The 19,149-nt window shown below is 43.9% G+C and overlaps 1 protein-coding gene and 1 non-coding gene across 2 annotated transcripts; one reads left to right on the forward strand and one right to left on the reverse strand.

Moving 5' to 3' along the window:
- Positions 1 to 2,280: 2,280 nt before the first annotated feature.
- PPT1 (palmitoyl-protein thioesterase 1) lies at positions 2,281 to 19,099 on the forward strand. Its single transcript, XM_006061922.3, has 9 exons — positions 2,281 to 2,438; positions 6,994 to 7,103; positions 7,318 to 7,445; positions 7,927 to 7,997; positions 9,507 to 9,609; positions 13,113 to 13,203; positions 14,049 to 14,147; positions 15,900 to 15,971; positions 17,663 to 19,099. Exons 1-9 carry the CDS (start codon positions 2,315 to 2,317, stop codon positions 17,783 to 17,785), a joined length of 921 nt encoding a protein of 306 aa, XP_006061984.2. The 5' UTR covers positions 2,281 to 2,314; the 3' UTR covers positions 17,786 to 19,099.
- On the reverse strand, positions 17,347 to 17,495 carry LOC112585877. Its single transcript, XR_003110451.1, has one exon. It is a non-coding gene; the product is annotated as a small nucleolar RNA SNORA79 (small nucleolar RNA).
- Positions 19,100 to 19,149: the final 50 nt, after the last annotated feature.

The following is a 19,149-nucleotide window of genomic DNA, read 5'->3' on the forward strand; positions in this document are numbered from 1 at the left end:
ACATATATCTTTTACTGATTATAAAAGTTATGTATCTATTACACATATTCATTATGTTGTATACCTCAAACTAACACAATGTTGTAGCTATATTTCAATAAAACTGGGGGAAAAATAAGTTATATATCCTTCCTATAAAAATTAAAACCATACAGAAGTGTATAAAACACAAAATGAAAGTGCCTTATAATTGGCAACTAAAGACTGTCGCTCGACGTGCGGCACTACAAGCATGAAGTCACTAGCCTTCAGTCTCTGACCTTCAACATCCCCTGAAGGGAGTTCAGGGTGGAGATCAGGAATGAAGCACGGTGGGCTCTGGAAACAACTGGCAGAACAGGCCTCCAGGTAGTCAGAGATTTTCAGGAGATTTTATGAGCCCCAGTTCTTGCATCTTCTCATGCCCAGGAAAGCACTAAAATCCTCAACAGAAGCATCTGCTCCTCCTGACCAGCAGCTACCTTATAGCGAAAAGCGGCAACCCTCTGCCAAAATTAGCGCTTGATTGCAGGTCTCTTGCTTCACCAAAATCACATTATACATTGACATCCGTCCCTTAACCTCTTTGGAGCAGATCCTCAGAGCTCTCTGAGAAGTTATCTCTGGGCTATAGTCCTCACTTTGCCCCAAATAAAACTCACATCGCAGCTCTCATGTTGTGCACTTTTTTTCAGTTGACATAATAACACAGTCCCCCAGATGTCACTTTTAACAGCTTCCTGATCTTTTTATATATTTATTTTCTTTCTTTTTGCTTGTCAGTGCTTCAGCTTTTCAGTCAAAATCAGTAGAAATATGTGAATATACAGATGTTGGAAGAACAGCTTTATTAAGCTAGGTTTTACATACCATAATATTCACCAATTCCATGTGGACAACCCAACAATTTTCAGTAAAGATAGAGTGGTATATCCATCACGATATATATACTTCTCTTTTTTTAAAAATTTTTATCATTTATTTATTTTTGACTGCACTGGGTCTTCGTTGCTGCTTGTGGCTTTCTCTATTTGCCCTGAGTGTTGCCACAGCTTCTCTGGTTGCAGAGCATGGGACTCAGTAGTTGCCCCTCAGAACAACATATATATTTCCTGTAAAAATACAGTTCCTAGTTTTTCCTTTAAAATAGATCAAAAACATTTTCCCATGTCACTATATACAACTTCGGGCTTCCCAGGCGGTGCTAGGTGTAAAGAACTCTCCTGCCAATGCAAGAGAGGTAGGTTCGATCTCTGGGTGGGGAAGATCCCCTGGAGGAGAGTATGGCAACCCACTCCCCTATTCCTGCCTGGAGAACCCTATGGACAGAGGAGGCTGGGAGGCTGCAGTCCATAGGGTTGCAAAAGAGTCAGACATGACTTAAGAGACTAAACAACCACCACCTCATATACAAATTTTCCTATCCTTTAATAAAATCCACCTCACAATTTTCCATTATATAATGGATACACTTTAATTCACTTAAACTCTCCATTTAAACAATTTCAATGTTTTGCTGAAAAAAATCATTTTTTTCTTTTGCGGGCAAGGATTGAGATTATTAATCTGGAGGCAAATGAAAAGCGGGAAATGGTGGATGAGAGGTTCCTACCCTAATTCAGCTTTTGAGATTATACCAGAAAGTGGCAGTGGCTTTTCCCACCATGCTTACATCCATCAGACGCTTTTGTCAATCTGGAAGTTGTGCCACTTTTAGAAAACATGTACCTTCCCTCTCTATCTTAGCTTATACCAGTCCTTCTCTGGCATTTTATCTTTGCCTTTTTAAGTTATATCTTTCCTGCACGATAGCAAACACCACACTGCCATGATTAGCCCTGGAAATTATAACTCTCCTTCAATTTCTGACAAAGAGCTGAGTCAGCTCTTTTTTCCTTCCTCCTTCCCTCTTCCTTCTCTTTCACAAAGTACTTTTCTTCCAAAGGCAGGGCGATGTAAGAGCAAAGCCTTTGGATCCACCAACGTACTATCTCTGTGACCTTGGTTCTAACCCACATTCTCAGTGCCTCAAGTGTCCTGACCTGTAAAATGGGGAGAAGGGTATTTGGGCGTGATGGGAATTAAAGCAGTTACCAGATGTAAAGCGCTTAGAACAGTGCTTGATGCACAGGAAGCACTGAGAATATGTTGGCACGCGTTTGATTTCTGGTGGCGAGCAGTCTACTGGGGCAACTAGCCAGGAGAGACGCCCGTCGGACCGGGACAATCCAGGCGGAGGTGTGGCGATTGCAACGCCCCCGCGCCCGCGGCCGCGCTCGCGCCCGCGCCCGCATAGAGGCCGGGGCAAGGGGAGCGCGGTCACGTGATAGTCAAGATGGCGTCGTCCAGCTGCTTGTGGCTCTTGGCTCTCGCTTTCCTGCTGGGTTCCTGCACTTCCCTGGCGCTGGGGCATCTCGACCCGCCCGCTCCCCTGCCGCTGGTGATCTGGCATGGGATGGGTGAGTGAAGGAGGGAGTGAGAAGAGAGTCAAAAAGGTTTGGCGAGCCTTTTCCTCGCCAAGCCTGGGGTCGCGTCTGCAAAGTGCAAGTGTGGAGGGCGAGGACCGTGGTCACACAGCACCGGACTGGCTCCACGTTTTAGGATTTAGGGGTTATCCTGCATTGGAAAGGGAGATGATGGGGAAGGAGTTGTCTTTTGGTAAGCGCTCACAGCGGGCTGTGCACTGCGGTAGGGTGTTACGCGGTGTCCTGGTTTAATCTCACGGCAGTGGAGTCAGGGTGCAGCATCCGACTCTGGCTCGGGAAGGCAGGGTTGTGCCTGCGTGACCGCAGCATCGCCATCCTTTTGTTCATCCGTGCATTGAACAGAGATTTCTTAGGCACCTGTAATTCGTTTATGCTTTTAACGCGTAGCTATTGACTACCTACTGGATCCTGCTGCTGCTGCTGCTAAGTCGCTTCAGTCATGTCCGACTCTGTGCGACCCCATAGACGGCAGCCCACCAGGCTCCCCCGTCCCTGGGATTCTCCAGGCAAGAACGCTGGAGTGGGTTGCCATTTCCTTCTCCAGTGCATGAAAGTGAAAAGTGAAAGTGAAGTTGCTCAGTCGTGTCCGACTCTAGCGACCCCATGGACTGCAGTTTACCAGGCTCCTCCGTCCATGGGATTTTCTAGGCAAAAGTACTGGAGTGGGGTGCCATTGAGTATACAGTAAACTAAACAGACTAAATTCTTTGCTCTTTTAGAACTTCCCAGTGGAAGAGACAAACGATAAATAAATAAACATATGTCAAATGGTGATTCGTGCAATGGAGGAAAATAAAGCAGGGGAGGGCGAGGATAGAGAGTGCAAGTGAGGGCTTGCAGTTTCATAGAGCAAAGTCAGGATTTACTGAAAAAGTGATTATCTGAGCAAAGGCCTGAAGTCCCTGAGAGAAGATGCCATGTGAGTATATGGTGGAAAGATCAGCAAATGCAAAGCCATGAGCCAGAAGTATATCTAGTATGTCTAGTGTGTTCAAGGAGCAACACTCAGGTCAGTGTAGCTGAAACGCAGTGAGTCAGAAGAAAATAGGGGTAGGAGGATGGCCTGCATATGTTGTTGGGGCTACTAAGGCTACTGTAGGAACTTTGGCTAGAAGAGATGGGACATTGTTGTGAGTTTTGAGCAGATGAGTGACATGATCTGATTTGCATTTTAAAAGCACTCTAGTTCCTATATTCCCTGATGCTGGGAATGATTGAAGGCGGGAGGAGAAGGGGACGACAGAGGATGAGATGGTTGGATGGCATCACCAACTCAGTGGACATGAATTTGAACAAGCTCCGGGAGGTGGTGAAAGATAGGGAAGCCTGGCATGCTGCAGTCCATGGGGTCAAAAAGAGTCAGACACAACTGAGTGACTGAACAAAGACAAGTTGCTATATTGAGACTAGATTGTAGGAGGTCGTGGCCCTTTGCAGGGAAAAAAGATAGAAAGCTTTTGCAATAATCTAAACAAGATGCTGGGAAAGATTGAAGGTGGGAGGAGAAGGGGACGACAGAGGATGAGATGGTTGGATGGCATCACCAACTCAGTGGACATGAATTTGAGTAAACTCTGGGAGTTGGTGATGGACAGGGAGGCCTGGCGTGCTGCAGTCCATGGGGTCACAAAGAGTCAGACACGATTGAGCAACTGAACTGAACTGAAACGAGGTGACGGTGACTTGAAAAAGTATAGTAAAAGGGGAGGTGTTGAAAAGTAGTCAACATTTGGATACAGTTTGAAGATAGAGCCAGCAGGATTTGCTAACAGATTATACATGGCATGAGAAAGGAGTCAAGGATGATTCCATGGCCTGGACAACAAGAAGGATGAGGTTGTCATTTTACCAAAATGGGGGAGCCTGTAGGGTGAAAATCAAGAATGTGCTTTATGACTTACTAAATTTGAGATGTTTGTTACATATTCAGGAGATGTAGAGGCATTTGGAGTGTGGAGTCTTGAGACAGATACAGGCTGGAGGATTAAGTTGGGAACCTTTGGCATATGGCTAGTATTTAAAGCTGTGAGACTGGACAAGATCACCTAGGGAGTGACGATATTCAGAAGAGGAAAGAGGTCTAAAGACCAAATGCTGAGGCATTCCCAGCATCTGGAGGATGAAGAGATGGAATGCATGTGTGCTAAGTCGCTTCAGTCATGTCTGACTCTTTTGAGCCTGTGGACTGTAGCCCGCCAGGCTCCTCTGTCCATGGGATTCTCCAGGCAAGAATACTGGAGTGGGTTGCCATTTCCTTCTCCAGGGGATCTTCCCAACCCAGGGATCAAACCAGATTCTTTACCCTTAAGCCACCAGGGAAGCCCCCAAGGGGATGGAGAGGAACTAGCAAAGGAGACAGAGATAGAACAGCTAGGGAGAAGGTGGAGTCAGGAGAGGGCAATGTCTTAGAAACCACGTGAAAATGTTTCAAGAGGAAGGGATAGCGAACTGTGAAATGTTGGTGATAGGTCAACTAAGATGAGGGCTAAGAATTGGTTATTGGATTTAACAATGGGAAGATCACTAATGACTTTGATTAAACCACTTTTAGGGGAGTGGTGAAAGTGAGAACCTTATTGGAATAGGTGAAAGAAAAATGTTCAGAGAGGAATTAGAGTCAGTAAGTAGAGATTGTTCTTTCAAGGGTCTGTGCCAGGGCCTCGGGCTACTGCCGTGGATTTAAAAGAGAGCATGAGAGCTCTGTGTCCTCCCAGAGCACAGTCAGTCTATTTGGAAGCCACCTAAGTAACCCGTGATTATAGTTCAGTGTGAGAAATAGAACATGCTCAAGCTCTTTTCCTTCTTTAAAAACGAATTTTTAAGTTTAGCTCTCAGGTTGAAAATGGAAAGATTAAGTTCAAAATGGAAAATGATCTTAGCCCACTTATCCTACTCAGCAGTCACTTTGCTTCCTATTCTTAGTTCTTGGTTGCTTGAAACAGGAAGAAAAAAAAATGCAGAATGTGAGTTCAGCATTAGCACTTTACATGAGCTTTCTTTACTTGTCTTGCTCTAGTCCTGGCCCTAAGGAGAGAGAAGATTCCAGGGTGCCTTGGGGCCTGTGAGCCGCAGATGCTCTAGATGATAAGAGAACACGCACCTCTGCTTATTTTCAATTGTGAATTTGGGGTCCCCATGATACCGTGTTGGGCTTTTGAAGTTATTACTTGTTAACAACATGAGCGGAGCAAAAAATGTTGTTCTTTTTGTTGTTGTTGAGGTGAAATTCATGTAACATACACTTAACCATGTTAAAGCATACAGTTCAGTGGCATTTAGTGTATTCATGTTGTGCAACCATCACTTCTCTCTAGTTTCAAAACTTTTTCATCACCGCAGAAAGCATGTGTGCCCCATTTTAAGGAATCACTCTTTACCCCGTCTTCCCATCACCCAGGAAATGTTCAGTCTGCTTTCTGTTTCAGTGGATTTGCCTGTTCTGGATGTGTCATATAAAAGGAACTATACAGTATGTAAGCTTTCATTTCTGGCTTATTTCACTTAAAATAAGGTTTTTGAGGTTCATCCATGTTGTAGCATGTTTCAATACTTTGTTCCTTTTTATGGCAGAATAATATTTTCTTGTATATATCTACCATAATTTGTTTATCCAGTCATCCATTGATGGACTTTTGAGTGTTTTCCACCTTTTAGCTATTACAGATAATGCTGCTTTAAATATTCTTGTACAGGTCTCTGTAGGGACATATGTTTTCCCTTTTCTTGGTTATGTATTTAGAATTGAAATTAATGAGTCAAATGGTCGTTGTGTATTTAACTTTTGAGGGACCATCAAATTGTTTTCACAGTTTCCACCAGCAATGTGAAGGGTTCCTGTTTCCCCCTGTCTTTGCCAACACTTGTTATTTTCTATTTAAAAATTTTTTACATTTGTTTTTTATTTTCGGCTGCACTGGGTCTTCGTTGCTGTGTGAGGGCTTCCTCTGGTTGCAGTGCATGGGCTCCTCGTTGAGGCGGCTTCTCTTGGGGTGCAGGGGCTCTGGGGCGAGTGGGCTCAGTAGTTGTGGCACACAGGCTTAGTTCCCTGTGGCATGTGGAGTCTTCTAGGACCACGTCCCCTGCATTGGCAGGTGGATTCTTAACTACTGGACCCCCAGGTAAGTCTGTTATTTTCCATTTTTAAAGAAGTTAATTTAAAAAAAATTGAAGGCTTTAAAGGCATCTTAGTAGGTTTGCATTGGTACCTCATTGTGATTTTGATGTGCATTTCCTTAATGATCAGTGATGTTGAACATAATTTCGTGTGCTTGTTGGCCATTTGTATATCTTCTTTGAAGAGATGTCTGTTCAAATCCTTTTCCTATTTTAATTAGATTATCTTCTTGCTGACTCGTAGAGTTCTTTGTATATTCCAGATATTAAATGCTTAGTAAGTATGTTTTGCAAATATTTTCTTCTCTGTGTTGTCTTTGCATATTTCCATTAATGCTTTTGAAGTACAAAGTTTGAAAAAGTCAAATAATGTTGTTTTTACTCATAAGTTTCCATGATTGTCTTTGTTGTCTAGGAGACAGCTGTTGTAATCCCTTAAGTATGGGTGCTATTAAAAAAATGGTTGAGAAGAAAATACCTGGAATTCACGTCTTATCTTTAGAGATTGGGAAGACTCTCAGAGAGGTGAGGCGCTTCACCGTTCTGTTCCTTTGAAGGTTTGCTGACTGATTTCGTAGAATGTAATATTAAAATGGGTTACCTTGCATTTTTAGCAGAAGACCATACAATGATACTTAAGTTCTTGAGTGGCTTATGAGGGTACCGACCTAAACAAGTCTGCCTCTTAGAGAAGTTGCCAGTGCCTGTGTTCAGCCCCGTCCTTTGATTTCTCTTTCAGGATGTGGAGAACAGCTTCTTTTTGAATGTCAACTTCCAAGTAACAGCAGTGTGTCAGATTCTTGCTAAGGATCCTAAATTGCAGCAAGGCTACAATGCTATGGGGTTCTCCCAGGGAGGCCAGTTTCTGTAAGTCCCTTTCTGTTCTATCATACCACTTATATATCATATCACGTGAAACTGACTGTTTGCCCTTTGATGCAGGTAGATCTATCCGTTTAGTGTTTTTGGAATCTTCATCTACCTTGGATGGAAACTCTTCTAAAATAGCCCCTTGAAAGAAGCTTTGTGGAACTTAATTTATTTTCTATGAAGGAATAAAGATTTGTGTTTGGCTGTATCAGAGGAAAATAAATCCTGAAACTTTGTGGCTTTGGGGAACCACAGATTAAGTAACTTAATCTGGGAAGTTTTTTTTTTTAACTTTTAATTTTGTATTGAGGTATAGTTGATTAGCAGATAATGTTGTGAGTTTCCGGTGAACAGTGAAGGGACTCAGCCATACATATATATGTACCCATTCTCCCCCAGACTCCCCTGGGAAGTTGATTATTAATGATCTATTTCCATCTGACAGCGGAAACTGATAATCCCTTTTTTTTTCCTCCAGGCGGGCAGTGGCTCAGAGATGCCCATCACCTCCCATGGTCAATCTCATCTCAATTGGGGGACAACATCAAGGTAACTGTCCTTTTTACCTAAAATATTCTAGCATCTCTATTTGTACAAGAAGTCAGCCATCCTCCCCCAAATCCTGTTTTTCTAAGTTATAACAAACTAGCCAGCAGCGATGATAAAACCGGATTCCAGACACCTGGAACACAGGGGAGTCATTACATTACCACCTACTTTTCTCTAATATAATTGACATGATTTCCTGCAGTTGAGATGGTTGCAGGCATGTAGCAGGCAGTGGTTGAGGAATTTGGAAAGTCCAACAACCTTTCCTGTTTTCTGACATGAGTGGTGTCATATTGAATTGGGACTTAGGCAGTGAATAGTGTCTAGACTTTTTTTGCCTGTAAAATTAACAGCAGAGATTAAATCTTTCAAAAAAAAACAAACAAACTGCAACAGGTTTGCTATTTAGATAGAATTAATAAACTTTTGGGGCAGATGTGTCTTGGGGTAGAACTTTATTTCTGTTCTGATGGATTTAGCTGTTAAGCTGGTTGAGTGTAGGAGCAGGATTCCCCTTATAATCAGGAAATTGAATTCATCCAATTAAGTGTTAATTGGGCAAGTAATTTGGTATCGTAGGGTCCCTCTCACAGAGAGAAGCTAAAATAAGACGCTGCCCATCTTACAGGAATTTTTCAGAGGAGGAAATAAAATAACAGGTAGGAAAATACTTTTTAAAAGTATATGTTTTATTCAGATGCAAATTGGTAGAAACAGCTTTATCATTCATTCATTGATTCCACGAATATTTATTTAAAACCTCAAAACAAGACAGATAAGTTTTCTGCCTTCATGAAACTTCCATCCTAGTAGGGGAGAGTAGACACGAAACAAGTAAGCAAACAAAATAAATACAGATAGTAGTAACTGTGATAAAGAAAAAAATACAATAATGGAAGAATAGTGGTTATATTTGTGAAAGGCCTGGCCGCTGGAACCAGACTGCTCATGTTCATATCTTGGCTCCATCACTTACTGTCTAACCTCAGACAAAGTATCTAACCTCTCTATTTAAAAGTTTCCTATCTGTAATATGCTCTAAATAATGATTTCTACTCCGCAGGGTGGTTGTAAGGATTAAATTAATTATTGCCAATATATGCTTAGAATTGTTATGTCTGGTACCCCCCAAAATGTTATTGATGAGGTTGCAGGTATAACTGGGGTTGGGGGAGGAACAGGGGTTGAGCACTGCTTGAGTCAGGGTTCTCAGATATGACTTCTCTAAGCCAAGACCCAAGAGATGAGAATGAGGCCCCCCGTTGAAGCAGTGAGAGAAGCACATCCTCCGGAGGGGAGTGGGTGCAAAGGGCCTGAGGCAGAAAGGAGAGGGAACACTAGGAGGGAGCTGGTTAGAGTATTAATTCCAAAGACATTATTTCCTTAAGAAATGAATGAATGAAATCAGGATCTATTGCTGGATTTTTTGTTTCTCTCAATGCCCTGCACATAGTAGGTGTTCAGGACATGATTATTAAAGGCATGGGTATTTGTCTTCTGCTGCTGTAGGTGTTTTTGGACTCCCTCGGTGCCCAGGAGAAAGCTCACACATCTGTGACTTCATCAGAAAAACACTGAACGCTGGGGCTTACAACAAAGCTATACAGGAACGGTACGTACGGTTGGCCGAGAAGGATGCTGAACTGTCACTGCATGATGATATGATGCGGACTTGCATGCTAACCGTGATTCTAGGAGTAGTTGCTAGTGATATTTAAATGATATTCAAATGATTGTGAATATCTTTATACTATCTGCTTCATTTTATTGTAAATCTAAAACTGCTCTAATAGTAATTTAAAGAAAGGGAGGACATTTTTCTATATAAGAAGAATGTAATTACAGCAATACATTATCATCTTTAAAAAAAAAAACAAGCCTATAGAAATTACTCAGGCTAAGAAACTACTGTTAATATTTGAAGGACAGATTCTTTATACTGTCAGCAGCAAAGGGTTAACCTCTTACATCAGTGTCCTCAACTACATATGTTTGGGTATTTAAACATATTCAGAATTACTTTTGGAGTATGTTGTCCTTCACTTGTTCCCAAACCTAAATTATATGTCAGACCCCCTGGGAAATTCATTAAAAATGAATTCCAGAGCTTCATCCCTAGAAATTTGGATTTAGGAGGTCTGGAATATTCTGGGTAATAGCCGAGATTTGGGATCAACTAGTATGGTTATGTGGAGAAGGCAATGGCACCCCACTCCAGTCCTCTTGCCTGGAAAATCCCATGGACGGAGGAGCCTGGTGGGCTGCAGTCCATGGGGTCGCTGGGAGTCGGACACGACTGAGCGACTTCACTTTCACTGTTCACTTTCCTGCATTGGAGAAGGAAATGGCAACCCACTCCAGTGTTCTTGCCTGGAGAATCCCAGGGACAGGGGAGCCTGGTGGGCTGCAGTCTATGGGGTCACAGAGTCGGACACGACTGAAGCGACTTAGCAGCAGCAGCAGCAGCAGCAGTATGGTTATGGGGCTTCCCAGGTGGCGCTAGTGGTAAAGAGCCTGCCTGCCAATGCAGGAGATGTAAGAGACTGGGTTTGATCCCTGGGTCAGGGAGATCCCCTGGAGGAGGGCATGGCAACCCACTCGAGTATTCTTGCCTGGAGAATCCCTTGGACAGAGGAGCCTGGCGGGCTACAGTCTATGGGGTCACAGAGGAATCAGACATGACTTAGTGACTAAACAACAACAAAGCAAAAGAATGGCAACAGCATGGCAAGAGTGCTCAGTCGTGTCCGACTCTTTGCGCCCCATGGACTGTAGCCCACCACGCTCCTCTGGCCATGGGATTCTCCAGGCAAGAGTACTGGAGTGGGTTGCCATTTCCTTCTCCAGGGGATCTTCCTGACCCAGGGGTCGAACCGGAGTCTTCGGTATTGCAGGAAGACACTATAACCTCTGAGCCACCAGGGAAGCTAAAAGAATAAACTGTGATAAACTCACAAGGACAAAGAGAACAGAGAGGAGAGAAGAGATGATGAAAAAGATGTCAGTATGTTTTTTGAAAGAAAGCAGATGAATGAGTGATAACTGTTTGAGCAGAGCAGAAAATTCTGAAACCTTTATGTCTGTTGAAGGAAACACTGACAAGAAGGGACCAGTTCACTTTTTATAATCTCAGAAAGACTCAGGAATTTGACCTCTAAGATACTTTGGTAGAGTAAGTGCATGAGACTCTTCGTTGAAAATCTGTAGAAACAATGATCAGACTCCCCGAATCCCTTAAGTGTATGTCCAAGTGACTGCTCGTCCCCAACACTGACAAGAGAAGCCAAATTTATTTTCTGGAGCAGTTTAACTCAAGAAGTACCAGACTTTGTGATAATAAACACAGAATGGTGATAAGACACCATAGTGAAAACCCACCTCCTCCTGTTTGATTCCCAGAATGATAGCAGCCAGGTTATACCTCCTTGGCAGAAGTTTGATGGATCCCTCCCTGAAAAAACTGATTGGTCCCAGAGAGAAGATCTGCAGGTTGATGTTTTGCAATCCTCCAACAAATCAGGACGCCTTTTGACTAGCACGTAGTGGAACCACCAGTAGATAGCTGTCTAAATTAAAAGACGCTTACTCCTTGGAAGGAAAGTTATGACGTAGACAGCATATTAAAAAACAGAGACATTACTTTGTCAACAAAGGTCCGTCTAGTCAAGGCTATGGTTTTCCCAGTGGCCGTGTATGGATGTGAGAGTTGGACTGTGAAGAAAGCTGAGCGCCAAAGAATTGATGCTTTTGAAATGTGGTGTTGGAGAAGACTCTTGAGAGTCCCTTGGACTGCAAGGAGATCCAACCAGTCCATTCTAAAGATCAGTCCTGGGTGTTCATTGAAAGGACTCATGTTGAAGCTGAAACTCCAGTACTTTGGCCACCTCATGTGAAGAGCTGACTCATTTGAAAAGACCCGGATGCTGGGAGGGATTGGGGGCAGGAGGAAAAGGGGACAACAGAGGATGAGATGGTTGGATGGCATCACCGACTCAATGGACATGGGTTTGGGTAGACTCTGGGAGTTGGTGATGGACAGGGAGGCCTGGCATGCGTCAGTTCATGGGGTCGTAAAGAGTTGGACACAACTGAACGACTGAACTGAACTATGTGAAGAACTTCCATTCAGCTCAGTGAAAGTGAAAGTGGCTCAGTTGTGTCCGACTCTTTGCGACCCCATGAACAATACAGTCCATGGAATTCTCCAGGCCAGAATATTGGAGTGGGTAGCCTTTCCTGTCTCCAGGGGATCTTCCCAACCCAGGGATTGAACCTAGGTCTCCCATATTGCAGGCGGATTCTTAACCAGCTGAACCACAAGGGAAGCCCAAGAAATCTGGAGTGGGTAGTCTCTCCCTTCTCCAGCCGATCTTCCCCACCCAGGAATTGAACCAGGGTCTCCTTCATTGCAGGCGGATTCTTTACCAACTGAGCTATCAGGGAAGCTCTTGTTTAAATATGAACAGTGAGCCAAGGACCGCCACCCACCCCTCCATCAGACATCTGAGGAAAGCTTCCAAAATAGAAGACAGATCAAAACAACAAAAAGTAAAAAGGGACTTGGAAGAAACAGTTGGCAATTCAAGAAGCTGAAGGAAACCTTAAACAAACAAAAAAAAGCCTATATTATTATCTTCAGAGAGAAAGAGATCATCCATGACTCTAGAAAAGAATTCAAATAAAACCAATCATTAGAGTAAGAGAGAGATCCTGGAAGTTCAAAATAAGATAGCCCAGGGACTTCCCAGATGGTCCAGTGGTTAAGACTCTGAGTTCCCAATGCAGGGGAGCCTGGGTTCGATCCCTGATCAGGGAACTAGATCCCCCTTAGTACCAGCTAAGGCTGTGGCAGAAACAAGATGCAGTGATGGACAGTAATGGAGGAGGTGCCTAGTTTGGCCAGAATGGTCTTTGAAGAAAAGATATTTAAGCTAAGTCTCAAGGACAAGAAGGAAGGAGCATAGGAAATGCTAAGGAAAAAGGGATCAGGCAGCAGGAACAGAAGGCTCTGGTCTTTTGCCCCTTCGATCTCTTGGTGGCCTGTGCCCAGGGCCATGCCTCAGGCATACTGACTAGTGTGCCGCTTGGTCACCTTTATTTTTTTTTCTCCCACAGCCTGGTGCAAGCAGAATACTGGCACGACCCCATCAGGGAGGACATATACCGCAACCACAGCATCTTCCTGGCAGATATTAATCAAGAGAGAGTAAGCACCCAGCCCAGGCTACCATAATTGTGCATTCCCTTTCCTGTTAGGGACATTATAAACGGATGAGCAGTGACTGTCCAAATATCCCAGGCAGAACCCAGGAAACCGGAAGTTCTGTGTTGGGGGAGGCGGTGCTTATGAGGTTCAGTTCCTTCTGCTGCTGCTGCTAAGTCGCTTTAGGGAGGCTGAAATTCATTTGGCTTTCTTCCTGTGGATTCTTCCTCTTGCCTAGTGTTGAAGCAGCGGGGTGAACTCATTAGGTGCTGGCTGGCAGGAAACTCAACTGCTGCCTTACTGAGGGAAGCCTTTCAAGTGGATCGCTTTGGGGTCGTATTTTTTCAGAAGGGTGATTTACTTAAGAAGAAAGACTGCACAGGAGACTGAGTAGTGCGTCCCAGAGATGAACATGGGTTGGGAGATTCTGGCTCAGTTTTTTTTGGCTTATCTGGAGGTTTAAAACAAACAAACAAAAACAGAATTTGAAGAGGGGGGCAATAGGAACAGAATAGTATGGCAGAAGCACTCAGAGTTCAGTTTTTTATTTTGCCTTGGCTTTCTCTGGCTAGAAGCCTTTAACCTATGTGATGGAGACCTGTGGAGTGCAGTGACAGATTCATGGTGGCCATCTGTCCGCCATGGTTGCTGGGAGCATTGTCAATCAGATGGCATGTTAAGAAAAAGGCTGTACCTGGTGTGTTCTGGGTGGGAAGCGAGAAAAGTAGCCTATTACCATGGAGAAGAAACCCAGGGTCACGCAGACCAGAGCACTGCAAGGTTTTAATTGCCTGGCTAGAATCTGATGGTAATGTCCCCACGGTTCTTACTATTGACTTTTCCTCCAGGGTGTCAATGAGTCCTACAAGAAAAACCTGATGGCCCTCAAGAAGTTTGTGATGGTGAAATTCCTCAATGATACCATTGTGGACCCTGTGGATTCTGAGGTGAGACGCTTCTTAGGCCACAACATGCCAGGAGACTGGCAGAGAAAATGGCATTAAAACACAGCTGCCTGAGGACTTCCCTGGTGGTTCAGGGGTTAAAACTCTGTTCTCCCAATGCAGGGGATGCAGGTTCAGTCCCTGGTCAGGGAACTAAGATCCCACATGCTGCAACCAAGACCCAATGTAGCCAAATAAATAAATCAATTTTAAAAAAACAAATTAAAAAAAAAACCCACAGCTGCCTGCTGGGAAGAATTGTCAGTCCCTTCCACCCATATTTGTGTAGAGCAGGGGTTCTGAGGTCTATAAATGGGACACTCAGGGTTGTAACCCCCCACAACCCAAAACTGTTTGCAAACTTATATACTGTTGACCCTTGAACAACATAGGGGTTAGGGACACTGGTGCTTTCCACAGTCAAAAATCTACATATAACTTATAGTTGTCCTTCAGCATCCACAGTACTGAACAAAACCCACATATAAGTGGACCCGAGCAGTTCACACCCATGTTGTTCAAGGGTAAGCTGAAGTTGCATTCTCTGAGGAAGGGTCTAGAAATTTTTTATCAGATATTCAGAGATCTGTGATCCAGAAAAGGTTCAGCACACCAGTCCAAAATTTGTAACTCCCTGAGGTTCACATTCACATTCAGCCTTGACTTGGCTTTGATTTCTTCCCAACCTAATCTTACTTCATGATCACTTCATCCCCTCTCTGACCAAGTCATATTGTGCTACTTGAAATGCCCTCCTCCTGGCACGTGTTTCTTATGTTCCTGTGTTCATGCTTTAGTCTCTAAAATGCCCTTCCCTGGGCTTCTCCACCTGACAGGCTCCTGTTCAGCTCAAATGTCATTTCCTCCATCCAGAAAGCCACCCCTCTTCTAGGCAGAATTTGCTCCCTCTTAAGAATTATCAGCCTCTATCATATCAGCGTTCATCACACTGTGTCAGAGCACACCACAGCCTATGGGCTGAATCCACCCTGCACCTGCTTTTGTATGGTCCACGAAGGAAAATGGTTTTTGTTTTTAAATGGTAGAAAAAAGTAAAAAACTTTGATAATGTGAAAATTACATGAATTACAAATTTCAATGTCTATAAATAGTTTCATTAGAATGCAGCCATATTGAGACTTCCCTGGCAGTCCACTGGTTAAGACTCTGAGCTTCCACTGCAGGGGACGTGGGTTTGATGCCTGGCCAGGATCCCACATGCCATGCTGGGATGCAGCTGGGAGCTGGTGGGCAGAGACAGAGGAAAAAAAGAATGCAGCCATATTCATTTAAAAAATACTGTCTCGTGGCTTTTGCATTACAATGGCAGTATTTAGTAGTTGCAACCACGTGGCCCCTTAAAGCCTGAATTATTTTGTGTTTATTATGGAAAAGTTTGCTGACTCCCATGCTAAACAATTAGTTGTGTCTGTGCATTGGACCAGAGCTGCTTAAAAGTAGGGACTGTATACATAAATTCATCTTGGAATGTTTATACCGCACAAGGATTTTCAGAGTAGTGCTCAGCAACTGTAGGAAGCAGCAATTCTAGGGAACTGGAAAGCTCTTTGGAATGATTAACTCATACCTCAGGATCCACCCTTAAGAAGAAATGACTCGAGACATGCTTTGTTGTCCCTCCTTGCCACAGCCTTAGCGAGTTGTCAGTAGTCTTAGCTACTAGCCAGTTTTGAAATAGTTTGGCAATGTGCGTGTGTATCTCATCGGACCTCCTTTCTTCCTCCTTTCCTGTAGTGGTTTGGATTTTACAGAAGTGGCCAAGCCAAGGAGACCATTCCCTTACAGGAGAGCACCCTATACACACAGGTAACTGGGGAGGAGAGGTACAGTCCTGGTCAGCTCGATTCTGGGAGCTGCTAGGTGCTTTGGTGACATACCTGGTTCTGTACACTCCAGCACAGCAGGTGCTGTGGGCAAGACTCATTAGGCTGCTGATTCTGGCACCAGCTTATCAGGCGCTGGTTTACTGAAGTCTCCATCCTGAAGGTTGAAGGACCTATTCCTTGTGTTTTCAGGCCTGGGCAAGGGATATATCTCTAACTCCTTCTGATAACAGGGCTAGAACTGGCTTCCTTTGCTGAGGCACAGTCCGTCACAAATCCAAAGAGCCCCCACATGAGAAAATATGGAGGGCTGTTACTTCAAAACACTAATATCAATAGATGCTGTTAAACCAGGCACTGACAGGGGAAAGCGCCTCCTGCAGGAGACTGGAACAGAGCTATGAATTTTGTTCAGCATAGGCTTTTTTCTCAAGCAGCTTTTCACCACTCCCAGTTCTGGAGTCTCCCACACTCTCAGGCTCTTCCTAAAGTGCAGAAATGATGCATCTGAACCACTTGCCTTCTATTCAGATCCCAAGTAATTTCAGAGGCTAATTGTCATCTCTTGGCTTTTCTCCTGCCTCTGGTGCTCTGCTGCAGGTGAGGTAAAAGGAAGCTAGGGTCTGTTAAGAGTTTTGCAAGCTACAATTAAGAACTTGTCATGAAACTCAAATTGGTGGTTTGATGCTTTTGAACTGTGGTGTTGGAGAAGACTCATGCGAGTCCCTTGGACAGCAAGGAGATCCAACCAGTCCATACTAAAGATCAGTCCTGAGTGTTCATTGGAAGGACTGATGTTGAAGCTGAAACTGCAGTATTTTGGCCACCTGATGCAAAGAGCTGACTCATTTGAAAAGACCCTGATGTTGGGAAAGATTGAGGGCAGGAGAAGGGGATGACAGAGGATGAGATGGCTGGATGGCATCACTGACTCAATGGACATGAGTTTGGGTAAACTCCGGGAGTTGGTGATGAATAGGGAGGCCTGGCATGCTGCAGTCCATGGGGTCACAGTTGGACACGACTGAGAGACTGAACAGCAGGAGCAGCATTCTGGCACCATCCTAACTGCTCATCTTCCCAGCCACACTTGTTCTTCAGCAACCCAGCTGTCATGACTTACTCAGTTGCAGAATGTGGAAGTGTCTGAGTTTTATTATCTAAGAGTTGGATATGTTTTAAGTTCTCTAGCTAATGTTCTCCCATCTTTGGTTCAGTCCCAGTTGACATTTTGAGGCAGTTTTGCCCATGGCTTGCCCACTTGTAGATGGTCCTCCAGAAGCTTTGGGAGACTTTCCAGAAAGCAGAGTATAAAAGTCTGTATAGAACCACCTCAGTGGCACATAACTTTTTTTCCCAATTGTTTGACTCCATAAAAATCAGAAGACACTAATGGACCACCAGCCCATCCCCATGGTGTCCTAAAGAGAAGACCAATCAGCTTAGATACATAGTGGACTAAAATCCTACCACCTAAGGCTTCAAGCAATGAGAGGAACAGCCATCAATATTTAGGGGAAAAAATGGGAGGGAAGTATCCTTGTTTGCATTTCATTTACCTAAATTTTAATACTCAAGAGAAAATACTGCATTTTTGAGAATATCTCATTAACATTATTTATGATTTTACTGTGAAACCATTAAGCTTCTTAATTATGGCCTTATCCTCTACAGGACCGCCTGGGGCTAAAGGCAATGGACAAGGCCGGACAGCTGGTATTCCTGGCTCTTGAAGGTGACCATCTTCAGCTGTCTGAAGAATGGTTTTACGCCCACATCATACCCTTCCTTGAGTGAAACCCTTGTAGTCTGAACCAGAGCTCAGGGAACCCCTCCCACTCCCACACCAGTTCCCTCTATGCCCAAGCCTGAGCTCAGATCCAGCTAGCAACTAATCCTTTTCTCTAGTCATCATCGAACATGCCCCGCTTGGAAAGATCCAAGATACGAATCTTATCCTTTGCCTCATCCTATCAGCAGATGGTGCTGAATGCCAGTTTAATTAGCTAATAGCCGTGGAGCTTGTTTTACAGCCTTTGATATGGTCAGGCTCTTTTAGGAACCAGGAGTTTGCTGCAGGTCAGTGCCAGAGCTTTGCCCAGGCCTGGATGAGACTGAACAAACTAAACCAATGAAATAGTCTAAGATGAGTGACTTTCTCAGGAAAATCTAGCCACATCTCAAGCCAAGGGGCCAGTACCCAGGCCTGAGGTATTCACGAAAAATGCTTTCTTAACTGTTCCGGTGATTTGACCAGTGCTCAGAAAAGTATCGCTTGGCTAATGCATCCATGTAATTTCTTTAAGGCTGTCCTCCTCTGAGTATGTTGCTTTCTGTGTGTCTTGGGTATTATTTTACAAATTCCGGCAGCCCATGATCTTGCCTTGGTAGCACTGTCTCCTTAGGTAGTGATGAATTAGTTGCTCTGTCACAAAAGGAGGGAAGTAGCACCCAATTGGATTGCTTAAGGCAGGAAGTATACATATTGCTTAACTTAGATGGGGTCGATAGGGAGGTTTAAAGAAAAATGTAAAAATTTAAAGAGGAGGAGGTAGCTGGTTCTTTCCATTCCACCCTTGATAAACCTGTCCCTTCTGAATATGACTGGTGGTCTGGATTCCAGAGTTACTCTATTGCTGGTGTTAGCAAAGAATGGGAGGGGGGGAAATATGAACAGATCAGGCTTTCTAACTTCCATCTCAAAAATGTGTATTACCAGCACACTCCAAACTGCTTCTGATGTGTTCTGTGAAAAAAAAAAGATTGCTCAAGAAACTTACATTCCATATCCCTTTTCTCTTGGAGATCTACCCACCTTAGACTATTAAGGACTCTTTTGAGAATTTCTGCTAAAGACAACATCTTAGCCCCTGACTCCCTTACCCCATGAAATCCTAGCACCACTTCTGGAAGACTGTTCTGCAGAATGCCCCGTCTTTGGAAATGATTAGCTGCGTTTGAGGGAAGCACTTAAGTGCTACAAAGTTTACCTTCTGGTTTTCCTTCACCTCTTTCAAGACTTTTCAACTGAAACAAGGGGATGAAAGGCAAGAAATGGGGACGGGTGAAAACAATTTTATGAAGTTATCTAAAATAAAGAGTAGTTTCTTATCCTTGGTGTCATTTTTCTTTTCAAAGTTCTTACATCTCTGTTCAGCAAA

Source organism: Bubalus bubalis, chromosome 6 (genome assembly GCF_019923935.1).
Source record: "Bubalus bubalis isolate 160015118507 breed Murrah chromosome 6, NDDB_SH_1, whole genome shotgun sequence".
NCBI classification, from domain to species: Eukaryota; Metazoa; Chordata; class Mammalia; order Artiodactyla; family Bovidae; genus Bubalus; species Bubalus bubalis.

Coding starts and splice junctions, on each gene's coding strand:
- PPT1 (XM_006061922.3), top strand. CDS start 2,315: ATGGCGTCGTCCAGCTGCTTGTGGCTCTTGGCTCTCGCTTTCCTGCTG. Junction 9,610..13,112: donor AACAAAGCTATACAGGAACG/GTACGTACGGTT, acceptor TTTCTCCCACAG/CCTGGTGCAAGCAGAATACT. Junction 15,972..17,662: donor AGAGCACCCTATACACACAG/GTAACTGGGGAG, acceptor TATCCTCTACAG/GACCGCCTGGGGCTAAAGGC.